Source organism: Pithys albifrons, chromosome 24, assembly GCF_047495875.1.
Source record: "Pithys albifrons albifrons isolate INPA30051 chromosome 24, PitAlb_v1, whole genome shotgun sequence".
In the NCBI taxonomy this organism is placed as follows: domain Eukaryota; kingdom Metazoa; phylum Chordata; class Aves; order Passeriformes; family Thamnophilidae; genus Pithys; species Pithys albifrons.
Genome location: NC_092481.1, coordinates 7,221,566 through 7,239,923, shown reverse-complemented (window position 1 = coordinate 7,239,923; position 18,358 = coordinate 7,221,566). Strand labels below are relative to the sequence as shown.

Sequence of the window (18,358 nt, the reverse complement as noted above, 5' to 3'; positions counted from 1 at the left end):
CACAGCTCTGCACCGCAGCGTGTTTATTGCCCGCCACGGCCGGAACCGGCCCCGCCGCCCCCGGCCCGGGCTCGGGGCAGAGCGCGGGGCCGGCCCCGCTGCCCCGGGAGCGCCCGGTCCGGCGGCGCCTCAGGAGATGAAGTGTGTCCGCGGGCTGATCTGCTCCAGCCGGTGGTCCGCGGGGTTGGCGGACGCCTCGTAGCTGCACAGGGTGACCTCGTGGCGATGGGCCTGCGGGGACCGGCCGGGTGTCACACCCCGGGCCCCTCCGCTGCCACCCCGGGCCCCCCCGCTGCCACCCCCGGGCCCCTCCGCGGTCACACCCCGGAGCCGCTGCCACCCCCGGCCCCTCCGCTGCCACCCCGGGCCCCTCCGCTGCCACCCCCGGCCCCTCCGCTGCCACCCCCGGGCCCCTCCGCTGCCACCCCCGGGCCCCTCCGCTCCCACCCCCGGGCACAGCGCGCGGCTCCCCCCGGCCCGGCCCGGCCCGGCCTCACCTCCGTCCACTCCCCCTTCAGGCCAATGTAAAGGATCTTGGTGGTCTCTGCCCCGAAGTTCTTGGGGAAGTGCATGGAGAGGTGGTGCAGGTTGGAGAAACGGGAGATCCTGCAGGGAAACAGCCCGGAGGGGGCGCTGCGGCTCCGGCCCCACTGCGGGCCCTGCCCCACTGCGGGCCCTGCCCCACCCCGGGCCCTGCCCCACCCCGGGCCCTGCCCCACCCCGGGCCCTGCCCCACTGCCCACCCCGGGCCCTGCCCCACTGCCCACCCCGGGCCCTGCCCCACCCCGGGCCCTGCCCCACTGCGGGCCCCGGGCCCTGCCCCACTGCCCACCCCGGGCCCTGCCCCACTGCGGGCCCTGCCCCACTGCCCACCCCGGGCCCTGCCCCACTGCGGGCCCTGCCCCACCCCGGGCCCTGCCCCACTGCCCACCCCGGGCCCTGCCCCACTGCCCACCCCAGCACAGCCAGCCCTGGCATCAGACAGGCAGCAGCTGCTCCCTCAGCCCTGGGGGCCAGCAATGGGCTGGCACAGGGACAGGGACAGGACACCAGCAACACTCTGCACCCCCAGGAGTCCTGGGGCACCGGGACAGGCCCCCCAGGCCCTGGGCAGGAGGTGTCAGAGCAGAGCTCCCACCTGGCAAGGGCAGGACAAGCTGGGCAGGGCAGGCACTGCCCTGGGCTGGCTCTGCCCCACATTGGCTCTGCCCCACACTGGCACTGCCCTGGGCTGGCTCTGCCCCACACTGGCTCTGCCCCACACTGGCACTGCCCTGGGCTGGCTCTGCCCCACACTGGCTCTGCCCCACACTGGCACTGCCCCACACTGGCTCTGCCCCACACTGGCACAGATGCCCAGGCTGGCTCTGCCCCACACTGGCACAGATGCCCAGGCTGGCTCTGCCCCCCTGGCAGCAGCAGCAGCCCCACCCCAGGCCTGCCCCGTACTTGGTGGGATACTCCAGCTCGCCCAAGGGGTCCCGGTTCAGGCTGAAGGTCTGCTCTGCTTCCCTGGCTGTGTCATCAAAGGACATGTGGGGAATGTTCCTGAACCTGGGGAGACAGGAAGCAAACCCAGGAAGCTGTTAATAGCAGGGCAGCTAATTGGTTTCCTCCTCATCCATTAGCACTGCCCACATTCTTCTCAACGAGAAACTGAGTTTACTTTGTGCTCTCACCACCACAAAGCGTCTGGAGAAATAACAAGGAAGAGCAGGGAACAAAGCTGGGGAGCTGCAGGTGTCTCTTGGGTGTATGAGGGAGCCCAGATATTGGAGGAAACAGGACAAGCTGGGCACCACACAGCAGGTAATTCCAGCTAAATTCAGCACCAGCACTTGGGCTGTGCTGCTCCTTTGTCCTCCTGAGCACAAGGAGCAGGTGCTGGGAGTGGGACACACAGGACAAGGTGGGCTGATAAAGGTGGATCTTCCCCCTCACAAGCAGGAACTGCAGAGTACCTGATGCTCCTCCATTACAGTAAGAAAGCAGCAGTATAAAGAAGGGGCTCTCTCCTTCAAGAGCTGGCACAGGCCATGGCTCAGCAGGTGCCCTCCACACCTCACCTGGCCACACAGGGCACTGCCCCTTCTCCTCAGTCCCTCCTTCCCAGTGCTCAGAGTGTCCCTCTGGCCCCTCTGCTCCATCCCACTGGGCCCATGGCAGGCTGGTTCCAGCCCACGCAAGCTGCTCACCCCACACAAGCTGCAGTGTTTGCCCTGCTGGGTCCCTGGAGTGCCCAGGTCCCACAGCACAGCCCCCAGAGGTGCCAGGGTCCCAGCTGAGCCCCCGTAGGGTGACAGCAGGTTCTACTCACAGCCTCATCTCCGCCGGGTGTGTCCCGTCGTCCTCGCCCATCACGAGCACTCCTTTCAACTTCACGCTGCCCGTGAACCTGCCCACACACACAGAGGGCACTGCACCCCGACCTGTCCAGCCCAGCCCCTGCTGGAGGGGCACAGGCTGTGCCTCACGCCCAGGGGAGCACCAGGCCCTGCCAGCGGTGCCACAGGGGCGGCACTTACGGGATGTTAAACAGCAACTCCTCATCGTCATCGCTTTCCACAAACTGGGGGGAGAGACATTGAAAGACAGAGACAGAGAGGAGCAGGTCATGGCTGGGGCTGGGGGGGACAGGTTGGGGGTCACCCCAGCAGGGCTCAGAGGACCCCACAGCACCTCCATCACAGGGGCACAGAACGACTGGGGGTGGAAGGGGCCTCTGGACACCACCCAGTCCAAGCCCTGCCCAGGCAGGGACACCTGGGGCAGGTGGCACAGGGACATGTCCAGGTGGGTTGGGAATGTCTCCAGACCCCAAACCATCCCTGTGGGCTCCGCTGGACCCTCCCCAGCAGCTCCTTGTCCTTCCTGTCCCGCAGAGCACAGGACCGCCCACAGCGCCCCAGCCGTGCCTGCCCAGGCCGAACCGGCCCCGGGCCCCGCTCCCCGCACAGCCCGGAGCGCCCCCGGCCCACCTGCGCGCGGTCCCCGCGCTGCTCCCACGCGCGGAACACGAGTGCGCCGGAGCCCTCTCGGCGCTCGTTGAGGCACTGCAGGCGCTGCCGGTCGATGCGCAGGTAGAGCCCCCAGGCCGCGCCGCGCTCCGCCGGCTCCGCGTCCGCCCCGCAGCAGCGGCAGCGCCCGTGCCCGTGCGCCATGGCCCGGCCGCGCCACACTGCGCCTGCGCAGCGCAGGACACGCCCCCTGGGCAGCGGGACACGCCCACAAACAGCAAACCACGCCCATCTCCCCGCCCACAAACTCCAAACACGCGCATAGCCCCGCCCACAACCCGCAGGACACGCCCACAAATCACTGAACACGCCCACAAACCACTGGACACGCCCATCGCCCCGCCCACAAATAGCACAACACGCTCATCGCTCCGCCCACAAACCGCAGGACACGCCCAGAAACTCAGGACGCACCATCGCCCCGCCCACAATCCCCAGGACACGCCCATCGCCCGCCCCGCACGTGTCGCCCCGGTGGTCGCGACAAGGGTTTCGCTACCAGGGGTGTTTGCCAATTCAGCGCTGAGCCAGGAAAGAACAGAGCCACGGTCCAGTGTTCGGCTTTTATTGAGACATGAGTCTCCTCTTTTCATATAACTTATCTAGTTAAAATATTCATCTCTGTTACCACAAAAAAAGGAACATAGAAAATCGTATTTACACAGTTCGGGACCAAAGTACAAACGCGAGTCCAAGTCACTGCCCCTTCTCCCGGGAATTCACCCCCCGGGATGCGGGAAGAGGCAGCTCTGCCCGGCCCTTCCCATGACGGGGCACGGAACAGCCGCACCAGCGTCACACCCCAGGCTGGGAACCACACCCTGACCCCAGACCGCTCGGTGTGTCCCCCGGGGCACGGCCCTGCCCTGCCCCCGGCTGTGCCCGGCAAAGGGAAGGGCAGGGCGAGGGGCTGGCACTGCCCCCGGGGGTGCACAGAGCAGGGCGTCACCTGACACAGTGTCACCTCTGCAATCCCACAGAGCTGAAACACGGACACGGCTGGCAATGCCTGGAGCACAGGGGCTGTTCTGAGAGGGGAGCATCACCCCAAAACAGCAACACCCCCACCCGAGTACTGAGCTGTGGCACTAATTAACCGGCAGTTTAATTGTTCTTGGGCACCACCCAGATCCTTTGTTCGAAGCTCCATCGTGCCTGAACACGATGCCAAACTCTGGTTCCCTCCCCTTTGCCCCTACCCCAAGTACAGAGGAGAAATAAACGGTAGCACAATGGTCAGCAGAAGAGAATATATTGTTATCTAATTAAAAATACAGCAAAATTAAATACAGCAAAAACGCAGGGGTAAAGGAGCCATTGTCTTACAGCACAACACACACTGAAATGCTGCAGGGTAACATTAAAGCATCTGGGACTGTAACAAACTTACAGCACAGGAGAGTCTGAGAACGTTTCCAAGAACTTCAAACTAAGAAAAGACCAAATAAACAGGAGACAGACCAGTTTTAAAGAAAGAAATCTTTTAAAAGGGAGGGCAGGGGGAAAGGAAAGAAACAAACAACAGAAAGCAGAAGCAAACAGGGATTTTTTCAGAGCCCTCCAGGGAGGACCCTTCCCAGCAAGGTTTCCCCCAGTCAGTGCACACAGACAGCTCCACTGGGCTGGGCTTTGGCAGCCAGGGAAAGCCAGCAGAGCTTCCCAGGAGCTGCCAACAACAACAGCAGCCACTACCAGCATCTTTTCCCCCCAGGCAGCAAAGTCCTGGGGCAGCAAATATGGCTTGGAACAGGAGAATCCCTCCCCTCTCTGCCCCAGTTGGGCCTCTGAGCCCTCACAGAGGCCACCACGGGACTGGGTCTCACCAGCCCCATCCTCTGCTTGCACCACCCCCGGGGAATTCACTCAGACAGACACAGCACACAAGGAGAACCTTCCCTGCAAGGCTCCACATGTCACAGCCAGAGCCTGGTGTGTCAGCGAGCCCACCTGCCACCACAGCCCTCAGCCCTGACCTCCCAGCAGCTCCAGGGCACTGCCTCACACTCCCACCAGCCTCTGCCTCTGCTGGGTCACCTCATACACCTTTCCCTTCCTGGGCTCCAGCTCCTCAGCCACTGAGTACAGCTGAGCCTTTTGAACTCCTGCTATGAAGGACACACGTTAAAACAACCACGGTCTGTCACTCCAACCTCATTCAAGTGGTTTCAGGTTCAAAGACCACAATCCTTGGACTTTTCCAGAGAGGGGACAGAGCAAAACATACAGGAAAAAGACAGGATTCAAGCACCAGCTTCCCAACTGGATATAAATCCTTCCCAGTTCCAGATGGAAAACAAGATAAAAGTATTTCTCCTTTCCCCTAAAAGAGGCAAATGATGCCTTCATTGATATTTAAAAACTCTTTTCAATAGCAAAGTCCCCTATTTCTCTCCCCATAGAAAGTTAAAATCTCACTTGGTGCACAGTAAAATTCCTCCCCAGTCCCTTGCACTTTTATTCCCAGTAGCCAGCAGAGGACAACAACAGCAGCAGAGGACACGTCCCCAAGGGCTCTTGGCATCCCTGCACGACCACGAAAGCACCTGCACAGGATCTACAGCAACAGCAGGGAGAGGGTCAAGAGCTCAGGTTTATTAACACACACGAGCAGGGGGCAAAGCCTTGGGACTGGACACACTTGCTGAAGGAGGGACAAGGGATGGGCCACCAGTCCTGCCTGTCCCAGGGTCAAAGGGGAGACTCTGGGCCCAGCAGGTACAGGCTCACAAAGAAAGGCTCCTGGGACACCCAGTTTGCCCTCAGGCAGACGGATTCCAGCTCAAGTCACAGAGCTGACCCTTGGACTGGACTGGGAGGGGAGAGACTGCTGGGAGCAACATAAATAATACAGCTGGGCAGAGGGGCAAAATATTAATTAAAACCATTTCATAATTTATTAAGAGGTTAAATAGTAAATAAGTCTCTGGATCTTCCGCTCTCAGCAGGTGCCAAGACTTCACATTTTCCTGTGCCAGGAGATTCTGTACACCCTTCTTTTGAGGGATGCCAAAGCCAGAAACAGGATGTTGAGGGCAGGGGGCAAAGAGGGGGCTTGACACTGAGAAAGGGACCAGAATAAAAGATAAAATACTGTGCCATCATCTTGTGCAGATCGAAGCTTCTCCCAGCAGCTGCAGCCTCCCAAGAGTTCGAGGGTCAGGGCTGTCTGGGCACCTTCTCCCCTCCAGTGCCACTCCTCCCCATGAGAGAAAGTCCCAGATCAGCTCTGCAAACTTATCTCCGAGAAAACCTGTTCTTGAAAGCTTTGATAGTCTTTGCCATCATTGGTGCAATTTCTGCAACAGAGAAACAAAGGAAAAAAAAGGCAAATCAAACAAAAAGCTCCACACATGAAAGCAGCAGGGACAGAGTAAGAGCAATTCAAAGCTGCAGCCCTGGCAAAGCAGAGGCAAGTGTGTGCTCTCTCATCATGGCCCCTCATATTTTTCAGGTCACAGATTGAGGAGAGCCCCCTCCTTTCTGCACTGCAAGAACACAGACCTCTGGTTAAACCCTCCCTGTTTCCCTCCCAAGAGAACTGCACTACGTTTTCATACTTCCAAACAGCTGGACAGACACAGGACAGCAGGAGGGCAAAGGCAGGGGTTCTAGTTCTGTTCTGCCTCACTGGTACCATTGGGACAGGCTGATACAGTCAGCTCTGAGCAGGAAAGCCAACTGGATGTTTCCCTTTGCTTCTCCTTGTGAAAGAAGTTTGAACAGACTCTCCTTGGGGAGAGGAGATGCCAACACCAATCCTCCTGCATAGCCTGGAATTCTCCTGCAGCAGAAGCAGCTGTTTGTGAAGGAGGAGCTCTAAGAGACCACAGGGATGCTCTGCAGGTTGTACTTACTCTTCACTGGGGGTTTCCTGGGGTCGTAGGAGGAGAAGGTGCTACCTGAAGATGGGGCAGAGTGGGCAGTGCTGGTGCTGGGCCCATCGTAGGACTGCTCCTCACTCACCCGGGCGTGGCTTTTGCTGGACGTGTACAGGACTGGCTTGATTCTGAAACACACAGGGACAGGCAGGTCAGCAAAGAGTCTCCAGGGTTTGATGCAACTCTACAGACACAAGCCATGTTTGCCAAGAGCAGCACGGCTCATGGAGCCACCTCTGTGCCTCCCAGCAAGGAACAGGCCAGCAGAGTTACAGGTTCCACTGCAAAAAGAGCTCCCAGACACTTGGTGTCCTCTCCTGCTGGGATGCAGAGCTGCAGGGGAAGCTGGCAGGAGGCCCTGAGCAACAAGCACTACTGAGAGAAACACTCACTTGGTCTTCTCTGGCAGAAGAGGCCCTCCAGTTCCAAACTTCTCTTGTCTCCTTCGTACATCTCGAGGGGGCTTTGCTGCAGAGTTCACAAATGCCATTTTGGCCACTCTCCCTGCAAGAGGCCAGAGGGAAACATCACTTACAATAAAGGAGGCTGCTCAGTGCTTGTGTTCCAAGTTCATCCACCTCTCCCCAGTCCATCCACTCCAAGGTTCTGGTGACAGTTTCCTCCCCAAGGAACCTCTTGCAGTCACAGCATGAGCTGTGAGAAATCAGACCGATCAGCTCAGGAGTTCTCATTATGTCCACCAAAAGGGCAGGAATGCCTCTCCTCACTCTAGCTTTCTTCAGTCCCAGCATGGGGGAAGCCACTCTGGAAAAGGAGCTGCTTCTTCAACCCTACACATTCCTGCTGTAAAATGCTAAGATACTGCTCTGCACCGACACCGCTGCGGAGGAGAGCGAGGCTGCTAAACCATAAAGCAAAGGCCACCACGTAAAGAGCACAGAGCTGTGCACCCCCCAGCTGGAGCAGCATTAAGGCAGGCAGGCATTGCAGAGCACCTCCCTGGGCCTACCCTTGGGCTTGTTGGCGTGGGCAGAGCCGATGTTGCGGGCCAGCATGAGCAGGCGCTGCTCGCGCGCGTCGTGCAGCCGCAGGTACATCTCCCGCCACGACTCGAACTCCTCCGGCTTCTCGTTCTTGAAGTCCCGCAGGCAGTGATTGTGCCACAGCTGATCCGTGTCCTCAATGAGCACCTGCAGCAAACCCACACAGAGCTGGGACCCCTCCGGACACCGGCGCTCCCCTCGCCCTCGGCACCACTGGCACTGGAATTCCGCAGGGGGAATTGCAGCAAGAGGCGGGCAGAGGGCAGAGCCAGGACCTCAGGACTACCAAAAGCCACCTCTTGTCATAGAAAGCTTTGCTCTCTACAATCCTGCTACTGCAGACGAGGACAGAAGGTGACTGTTCCATGGCACATCCCCTCCCAGGCCCAGGCACTCACGTGGTTACACTCCTCGATGCGGTACAGCTGCTCCGGGGTGCATCTCTCCAACACTGGCTCCAGCACCGAGAAAGGGACACCACCCACTTCATAGATTGCTAAGGAGAGGGGAAATGCACAGAGTATTATTTATCCTGCTCCTTCCTTGCCAAGGACTTGACACCTTAAAAAGAAGTGGGAAAACCTGCAGCACTGCACAACACACAGTGTGAGGGGAAGGGGTCCCAAAGCACCACTGTCTCCAGGTTAAGAAGTGCCTGTGCAGGTTGTTTGCCACAATTCCCAGTGCTGACCCCTGCAGCTCCTGAGCTTTCAGGGAGAGCTGTCCCATATTTGTGCTCCCCCGTGCCAGGGGGCAGCTGCTCCCACGCCCCAGGCCAGGGGCTGCTGGGGTTTGCACAAACACAGATTTCAGTGTCACTGCACAGCAGCAGGAGCTGGGGACAGGAGCAGAGGTACTCACAGTCGATGTTGTTGCTGAGGACCCTGATGCACTGCTGGTACAGGGACATCATCTTGGGGAGGTAGGCAGTTTTGGAGCCCGAGTACACCTGCATTTTGGAGTTTAACCGTCGGCCTGTGAAACCTGCTTCGCTCTCCTCAGCTGGAGAGGACACGGCTGTGAGGGAGAGACGGGAGTCAGAGGGGAACAGGGCAGTCAGGAGCCCACCCAGATGAACACCATGGAGACACACACTGCACTGATCCAGAAGCAACCTGAAGGGCCAAGTCCTCTCCAACCTTGCTCAGGAAGTGAAAGTCCAGAGCCCAAACCCCAAAGAAAGGTCAGCAAAGGACTTTCCTAATTTCTGCTGGAGCACATGGGGAAGCAGCTGCTTTTTTGTGAAACCTGGGCCTTGGGCAGACCCAACACAAAGACTTGGACCCAGCCAGCATTCACTCCTGCTCTCTCCCACCAACTGGCTCATTCCAGACCTGTTTTCCTGGCCAACATACCTTTCCTTTTTGTCTGGGAGCAGGGAATGGACTCGATGGAGGGAAGAGGACGATAATTGGCCTGGATCGGGGGCAGGGGGATGTCTGGTAATGTTGGTACCACATCTAAGATTATCTGCAAGGAGAGGGCACACATGCAGGTGAGACAGGAACACAGGAGAATGTGACATCCCACCAGTGTACAAACAGCACTGAACTGCACTTTTTGGTGTATTTTGAATAAACCACTCAATGCTGATCAGCTCCCACCAGGAAACAGCCTCAGGGGGTGGCTCCGTCTGGGCTGTCAATATGAAGAAGCCAAAATGTGGGATCTGAATCACTCTGCTTCCTCCAGTAAGAGCCATCCACATCTTTAACCTACCCAGGACAAGCAGAAACATATCCTTGATCTCAAACACTCATTAACCTGTTCTGCCTCTTCTTCTCCTCCTGCAAAACCCCTGCACTGGTACAGAAGTGCATGTCACAAACTGAGGGAAACTGAAAACTTTGATATGAGGCACTTCTCAGGATGAATGGCAAAGCAGAATTTAAAATACTGTTAACATTATAAAAGCCACTTTTTGAAGAGCCAAGTGCTTCAAAGGTCAGGAAAAAGACCAAACAGTAAAGGTTTTACATGTTAGTCCCTATTTATACACCAAACCCTGGCACCCCATGTGACAATGAACAGGAACAGAAATATTGCTCACTTCCCAAGCTTTCACAAAAGAAGGTTTGTCTTCTGGAATGAGCAGCACTACAACATCAGTTCTCCCATTTCTGAACACCAACAGATTTCATTAACAAAACTGTAGTACCAATATAGACAAAAAAAGACCCATTTTGGAGGGTAAATACTCGAGAGGGGAGACCTGGGGAGCCTGTTAGCAGGAGATGCACTGAAAGCTGGGCTGCTTTCTAAGCTGACTCACCTCTACAGATTCTCTGCCTCTTTAACAAGTGCATCACCTCCAATACTCTTCCACATGAGTACTTAGCTGAAGGTTTTCTCTTTAACTCTCCCCATTTTTGAACAAACATAAAACAGTAAACATAAAAACCCCTCATTGCATTCCTTTCTTCCCCTCCCTCTCCACTCACTTTTCCTTCCAAGGGGAAAACCAACAAGCCCCAGGTGGCAGAGGACAGAGAGCAGCTGATCCCAACATCTCTGCTCACTGTCACATCCTACCAAACCTTACCCTCTTTGGTTTAGGAGGCTCTGGAGGTTTCTTCTCTGCTTTTTTCTCACTTGTTTTCTTGTGGCTTGGACTCTTCTGACTCGAGCTGGAGCTGTTGGTGCTGGCTTTGGATCCGTTCTGTTTGCTGTGCCCTCGCTCCTTCTCCCCAGCTGCCCCAGCTGAGGGTTTGACCACTTTCTTTTTCTTTTTCTGGGGCTGGTCGTAGCTGAGATACGACTCAAAGGACATTGTGGGCTGTTCAAACTCATCCTCTGCTTCCCCCTCCCCAGAATTCGAGGAAAAACCCACAGATTTTTTGTCCACGTCGGAGATTTTGCGCTTCCCCTCCGAGGATTTCAGGCTCCCAGAGCCCCCCTTTTCCTTGACCCTGTTTGCTGAGTCAGGCTCAGCTTTCCGCTTCTCCCTCTCTGTGTTGGAGCTCTCCAGGCTCAGCTTGGGCTTCTCCAGTTTGCTTTTCTCAGAGTCCCGATGCTTCTGCTTCTTGACATGGTTGTCCAAAGACTCTTCCAAGGGTGGCAACGTGTGTGACTTCTCCTTTTTGGAGGTGCTGCTTTCTCGGTTCTTCTCTTTCTTGGCGCCGTCTGACGTCCTGTGCTTCTCCTTGCTGGCCACTGCCCCGGGGGACTCTCGGAGCTGCTCTTTACAGGAGCTCTTGTGCAATCTGTCTGGGCTGAAGGCAGAGGTCCTCTCATCCCCTCTGCCATCAAGCCTCTGCTTCTTGTGAGATTTGTGCTCTTTGCTCCGACTCGCGTTCCCTTTGGCGCAGCAGTCGCCGGAGTTCCGGCCCGCCCGCGGCTTCTCCTGGTGCCCGTGGCCTTTGCTGGCTTTCTGATGAAAGACTGTGGGCTCCTCCTGCTCCTCAGAAGCATAAGGGTCTGTGTCCACATCCTGAGGGCTGTCACTCGGCTCAGGTGACACGGCCTGGCCACAGTCCGAGTACTCCTGATCTGAAGAGAGCACCGGGGAGGATCTGCCCCAACCCTTCCCCTGGTGGCTGCTGTAGCCGTAAGTCTCATGGGCTCTCTCAGGCCTGGGATACCTTTTGGACTTCTTTTCCCTATGATCTGGGCTGTAGGATTGGCTGCATGATGGCTGGAAGGGTTCTGAATAATCCTGGTCAGGCTCCTCGTCCTCCCTGGGGGAGGATTCCTGGTGCCTTTTGCTGGAGCTGCTCCTCTCGTAGTCACGGTCTTCGGAGTCCACGTTATTTCTGAGGGGAGAAGGAAACAAAACAGTTACATTAGAACTTCCCACTGTGAATGCAAAGAGCCATCCCTACAGACCACGTGAACTGCAACACCTCTTACAGAAGACTGAGGCTGTATTTGGTACTTTTGTGGTAAGAATGCCACTAATTTTCTCAGGCACAGCAACATTCAGGGATTTAAAAACTGCATTTCTAGTGCAAGACTTGACTAAGCACTTTTAATAGGACTAGAGACAGATGTGTACAGAATATTCTCCCTGGCTGTGTGGGAAGGGCCCCAAGTTCCCCGTGTCCCCAGTTAAGCACAGAGTCATTTAAATTTCCATTAATGACTGGGTCATTATCACCCAAATCTATTTGATCTTGTTGCTGGGTTCAACACAGCTTTGTTACTGCAACCTGCCTGCTGTCAGTGACTCCCATTTTCCACGGATTTTGGCCCATTACAGCCTTCTTTGAAAGCAAAGCCACTCCCTTCACTTGGGCCTAGAACTTCCTGTCTTTAGCACCACGAAATGGGAAGGTACAGATTGCACCTCTTGCTTTATTTGAGGCACTTTGCTGGCATCCCCTGTTAAACTCTTCATCAAATTCTTGAAAATTGGCCCCCACTTCCACACCAAACTGCAGCCCTGGGCACCAGCACTCCACAGCCAGCAAAGGCAGGACGTTTGTGCCACAGAAAGGCAAAACCCCCAGGCAAAGTTAGACATCCCTGTCACGGGTTTTTCCAGAGCCTTCACTTTGTTTCCTTGGCCAGGGAGGTTTGCAATCTCCCCTGCACAAACACCCCAGAGCCCATCCAGGAGGTTCTCTCACCGCTCTGCCTCTTGGGCCACCGGCACCAGCTTCTTCCACCTGGCCACCAGGTCCTTGGCGAAGTCTCCCACGAGCTCGTGCTTCCGGAGGCTGTTCACCGTCTTCCCCACGCCCGTCTCCTTCAGGAGAGAGCCAAGACGTGAGTCCCTCTCAGCAAAACAGGCATTATCACCCCTGCTACACTTCCTACAGAGTCACTGAAGCCAACACACCACCTGCTGCTGTGAGGAAGGAGTAGAACTCCTCCATCTAACAGCACAGACAGCACATTTATTATGTCCCCTGCTGACACTGTCATTTATTACATGTAAATCAAAGACTGAAGTCTGCCTTAGTCTAACTGTTTGTACTAATAATGCAAGTTAGTATGTGCCATGACAGAGGATTAATTAGATGACAGAAGCCATTAATTATTTTAAGGATAAGCACTTCTTAATTTCATGCTGATTTATCATTGGGAAATGCTCCGACTCTCATATCCCAGTCAAGTGTTGAGCTTCTGGAGGAAGTGGGGATGCCAAGCTGTCCTCCATGGCTCCCCACCTGCTCTGACACGCTCCTTCCCCGTGCCTGGCACTTCCAGGACCTCATCACAACCAGGCCCCTGACACCAGGCTGGAGCAGGTGGCCAAGGAACACCCCCTGCTCCAGGGAAAGCAGCACTGCGTGGAAAACACTCATCCTGCGGCTCGACAGACACGATGAAAGAGTGAGAGATTTCACAGCTCTTACCACAAGAATGTCAACCGTGATGGGCAGCTCTGAGAGCCTCTTCAGACTTTTCAGCAGCTGCAGACAAGAGAAAAAGTGTTCAGAGTTGTCACACAGAACCACAGACCGTGATTAGGGGGAGGAAAACTGGGCACTGCCTGGGAGCCTGTTGGGAAGATCCACGTGGCTGCCAGCTGCTGTCTGCCTCCTAAAGAGCTCCTGAGAAGCTGAACACAAGGGCCAACTGTAAAGAAATTATCATCTCTGCCTAACAGAACCCATCTGAGAGTCCTAAAACACACTCAGATATTAATGTTTTCCTCACTCAGGGCTGTGACTTAAATCTGTCTGAAAGCACCAGAACAGACACACAGCAAGGGGAGGGAAGGACTGGGAAGCTTGGGGCTCTCCAGGCAGTGCTGGAATCACATCCCTTGGCAAGAGGGGTGGCAACACACACAAAAAACGGGGAAGGAAGATTTCTACATGCTTTTAAAGATCTAAGAGGGGAACTCCTGTCTCCTGTGCTGGCCCTCCAATGGGCCAGTGCTGCTGACAGTCTGTCTCCTCTCAGGTGCTAAAAAGGCACCTGATCTCATCCACAGCCTCTCATCTCACTCATTTCTCTTCCCTTCACCAAACACCAGGGGAGTGTTTTCCTCCACACACCCCAAGCATGGCCCTGTCAGCACCCACAGCCACCCCACGGGACAGGGACTCCAACGAGCTGCAGGAGCCTGACAAGAGGAAACGGCCTCAAGCTGCAGCAGGGGAGGTTCAGGTTGGGCATCAGGAAGAATTTCTTCTCTGCAAGGGTTGTCAGACATTGGAAAGTGCTGGAAGTATCCAAGGAACGCCTGGAAGTGGCACTGAGTGCTCTGGTCTGGGTGACAAGGTGGGGATCAGCCACAGGTTGGCCTCGATGGGCTGGGAGTCCTTTTCCAACCCCAGTGATTCTGGGTGACTGGGAGGGACTGGCCCCTCTGCCAGGCAGGTGGTGTGGGCCATCCCTCCAGCCACGTCTCTTGGCTCAGCACATGGCAGGACACATCTGCCAGCACTGTTGCCCCTCACACTGTTTCCCACAGCTCAGCTGTAGCCACAGTCCAGCCTGCTCAGCACTCCCATTATTGTAGCCCCCATACAGCCCAGGCTGTGCTCAGCACTCCTATGTTATATGCCATACAAAGGGCTGCCCCTGAGCCAGACCTGTGCTCGTGCTCAGATCAGCACTGTCAGCCTGGGCCACTGCTGCCACCCCCACGGCCACCAGGCAAGGACCAGAGAGCTTCACAAGTTTCCTTTCGGAAGGAAGGGAGTTCTTTGAACCTGTTTTAAGAGTGTTGTTGCTTTCAAGAGAGAAAACCCTCCTCGACACCGAGAGAAGGGTTCACCTGGCCTGAGCAAAACCAGAGCAGTTCCTGTTCACTAGAAACCACTCCCTTATATTTAGGAGTTCATAACTGTGACAGAAGGTTTCGGTTTGCTGGTTTTAGAAGCCTGAAAGGCTGACACCAAGTGAGTGCTGTTACCTTGCCAGCACAGCTGCTCAACAAGGGCACTGGCAACTGAAGCCATCAAACCAGAGACAGCAAAGACAGGCTTTGGTCAAAGGTTGGACTCGATGATCCTGGAGGTCTTTTCCAACCCTAATGACTCTGTGATTCTAAACCTGGCAGCTCATCTCAGAAATAACCAGGATCCTACGAGTCCTGGGAGAAAAGGCAACCAGGCAGAGGACAGAGGACACCAGGCCTGTATCTGGTGAGACACCAGAGGAAACACACACAACAAAGCTCTTCCCAAACCCCCCAGTGCAGGGCAGAGCTTCCATCACCCCCAAGGCACAATCCATAAAAACTTCCCTTAGTTGTTCCAGCTCCAATCAGGGTTTGTTGAACATGACTGGATTGTTTTCTTATTCTAAAACTCATCCAGACCATTACGACACCAAAAACACAGATTAACATCAAATTACTGCAGCACAGCCTGGCTGCTTCCCCTCTCTTAAGATGCTCTTATTCATGTTTTCCATCTGCTCTTTCTTCCCTCAGTCCTGCAGCAGAGTTTGTACCTTCTCTGCTGGAAAAAAAAAATCTTTCCAAACCATTACAGCACAGTCCAAAATTTCCCTCACACCGTTCTGTGCCAATTTTCACCTCAAACCAATAATAATGCCCAACACCTTCAGCAAAGCAACGAGGTGAACACCACACTGGGCAAATATTGTTCTTTCACATTCCTGATAAAATATTTTCAAAGGCCAAGGCAGGAAAAGTGAAGGCTGGAAATGGTGTGAGGTGTGGGCAGCACCCAGGGATGTTGTGCATTTGTCCTGCTCATGGTAAACCTTTTGGCACAGAAAGGTCCTCACAGGATCCATCAAGACAATAAAACTAAATTCAAGCTTAAAAACATTAATGCTTTCAAGGATATAGTTGGAAAGGCACCAGAAATAAAGAGTACAGGTCACAGGACCTTTCTGCTGGGAAGGGGAAAGGTTTGAAGTCACTACCCTGCTCTGCCTCCTCTGCCTGCCCGGGCAAAACTGCACAGGATCAACAGAGCAAGAAACGACTTCACACCACGAGGTCAGTGGACAAGGAGTCAGGCTGTGCAAACACTGCCCCAAGCCTTGCAGTGCCCCAGAGCACACACAGGAACACACACAGAGCACACACAGGCACTGCTTGCCCCGGGGCTCAGGAAACAGGAGCACTCATTCTCTGGGCAGTATCTGAAGTTTTGCCAGTGCTCCCACACCCCTGGGAATGGCTCCTCAGCAGCCCCTCAGCTCCACGTGGGGCTCCCCCAGTTAAACCCTGCTCTGGGCCTGGCTGGCACGGAGAGGAGTAACCAGATCCCATCACATCCCCCCAGCCAGGCTGGAGCTGGCACAGGGGCTCCCATTTCAAAGGGTCAGCACTTGACCATCCACTCTTGTTGAGGGCAGTGGGAGATCTTGGACAGAGCTCTGCAGGTGTTTGCCTCGCTCAGACAAAGCCAGGCACGCACAGAGACCTGCACAGCCCTCCCTGCCTGCTCTGCCACCCAGACTGCACAAACACGAACCAAACTCTGTGAACAGCCACAAGAGATGCCCCTCGTTTCAAACAGGCCATCCTGGAGCAGGGGAGAGCAGAGTTCTGCCCTGATTCCCAGCTTGGCTTGGGAGGCTGGCGCGGGGCAGGGGAGCTGCTGTGACAGCCCAGCAGCTGAGGCGGGCAGGGAGAGGGGCAGGGAGAGGGGCAGGGAGAGGGGCAGGGAGAGGGGCAGGGAAAGGGGCAGGGAAAGGGGCAGGGAGAGGGGCAGGGAGAGGGGCAGGAGCAGCCACCCCGCAGGCACAGCCAGCAACGCGCCCCGACCCACTCCGAGAGCGGTTCGGGGGCTCCTGGGGTCCTGTCCCTCCTGCCCCTCGGCTGAGCCCCCCAGCCCCTCCTACCCTCCAGATGAGCCCCCCGGCCCCTCCTGCCCCCCAGATGAGCCCCTCGGCCCCTCCTGCCCCACGGGCTCCTCGGGCCCCGCGGCCCCTCCGCTGCCAACACGTCACCAGGGCCAGGCTCTTCCGGCGAGCTCTCCGGTGCCGCCTGCCCAGCCAGGCCCGGGCCCGCCGGCGGGACCCCCACAGGGACCCCGCGTGTGCCCCACCCGAGCCCCGGGTACCCCCGCGGGCCCTGCCCGGCCCTGCCCCGGGGCACCCCGGCGGGCACCGCTGCCCCGCGCCCGGCCGCGCTGCTGACACACCGGGGTTCGCACCGGGGACAGGCCCCGGGCCGCCCGCCCGCCTCGCCCCGCGGCCCCTGCCGGGCACGGCGCTCCGCGCAGGGGCAGCCCCGGCGATGGGCAGGCCCCGCGCCGCCCCCCGTGCCCCTCGTACCCCCATGCCCCCCGCCGCGCCCCCAGCGAGCCCGGCCAGCCCCGTCACCTTCTTGGGCTCGGCGCTGCCCGCCAGCCGCGCCTGCAGCCGGCCCACCACCTCCAGCACCGACTCCGCCATGTTTGCTGCTGGCGGGGCGGCCGCCGGAAGCGGCTTCAGCGGCCACCGGACAGACGGCGCTGTCCCGCCTCCGCCGCCATATTGGCTGCGGGCAGGAAGCGGAAGCGGCCTCAGCCATGCCGGGTGCGGGCAGAGCAGCCATGTTGGGGCCTGGCAGAGGCGGCAGCAGCGCCATGTTGAGTGCGGGCAGGCGGAGCTGAGCGCTGGAGCGGCCTGGGGACAGTCCAACCCCTGTGCCCAGGCAGGGACACTGCGACAGGTGGCACTGGGACGTGCCCGGGGGTGGGAATGGGACACTCCACGCCCTCCCCGGACAGCCAGGGAATCCTGCCCAGCCTGTGGCACTGAATCACAGCATGCCCTGAGCTGAAGGACCACCCAGTCCTGCTCCTGGCCCTGCACAGACACCCCAACAGTCCCACCTGAGCCCAGCCCTTTGCAGGTCTGAGAATGGGCCTGAGCCCAGCCCCTTCCTGTCCCCCATGGATCTCACACCCCAAAACCTGCTGCAAATGCAGCAGTGACAGTCACTGGGGCAAAGAGGGCAGGATGTTGCATGGTGGAAGGTGAGGTGTCTGTGCCCCGGCCTGAAATCCTGGTGCTGGCAGAGCCTCCACCCTGGACTAACCAGTCCAGAGCAGGGTAAGAGCAGCCTCAGCCCTTGGGGAGTCCTGGAGAGCCAGGGCTCACCTGGCAGGATCTGCACACACTTTGTGTGGGGTGCAGGAACTGCTGAATAATGGGAATAATGTCATGGGGAAAGACTCTTTGCTTTCTAAAATGGGGCCGAGGGAATTGCTGGCAGCAAGACAGTGCCTGGAGCTGCAGTGTCCACTTTTCCAGGCTGGCTTGGAGTTTGCTGTGACTCAGACTCTGAACCCAGGGTTGGGAGGCACCAGCAGGTAAAGGGGAAGGATTGTCTGGTTAGATATCAAATAATCCAAACATAACTTTCACCTGCTTGCTGGTCACCCCAAGGGGCAGCTGGTGCCACAGGTCACCCCTGAGGGGCTGAGGGGGAATGGACACCCTGCTCTGTGTGGGGGGAACCCCTCTAGGAGCTGCTGGGACGTGATTCATCCTCCCTCCCATGTCCCTGAGTCAGGCAAAACACACCCTGTGATTGCCACCTTGCTCCCAGCAACTTCCCAGGTCTGGAGGAGCCCCCCAGAAATCCACAACA

At 57.2% G+C, this 18,358-nt stretch overlaps 2 protein-coding genes across 2 annotated transcripts; both read right to left on the bottom strand.

Annotated features, from left to right (window-relative positions):
• Positions 1-6: 6 nt before the first annotated feature.
• On the bottom strand, positions 7-3,194 carry PITHD1 (PITH domain containing 1). Its single transcript, XM_071576982.1, has 6 exons — positions 2,979-3,194; positions 2,526-2,569; positions 2,318-2,395; positions 1,450-1,554; positions 498-606; positions 7-231 (listed from the first exon to the last, which is right to left on the bottom strand). Exons 1-6 carry the CDS (start codon positions 3,159-3,161, stop codon positions 130-132), a joined length of 621 nt encoding a protein of 206 aa, XP_071433083.1. The 5' UTR covers positions 3,162-3,194; the 3' UTR covers positions 7-129.
• Positions 3,195-4,252: 1,058 nt separating this feature from the next.
• ELOA (elongin A) lies at positions 4,253-17,212 on the bottom strand. The gene is made up of 11 exons (XM_071576978.1): positions 17,104-17,212; positions 13,200-13,256; positions 12,468-12,586; positions 10,442-11,651; positions 9,255-9,369; positions 8,761-8,916; positions 8,298-8,395; positions 7,866-8,046; positions 7,288-7,399; positions 6,872-7,023; positions 4,253-6,313 (listed from the first exon to the last, which is right to left on the bottom strand). The coding sequence occupies exons 1-11, from the start codon at positions 17,173-17,175 to the stop codon at positions 6,252-6,254; spliced, it is 2,334 nt and encodes a 777-aa protein (XP_071433079.1). The 5' UTR covers positions 17,176-17,212; the 3' UTR covers positions 4,253-6,251.
• Positions 17,213-18,358: the final 1,146 nt, after the last annotated feature.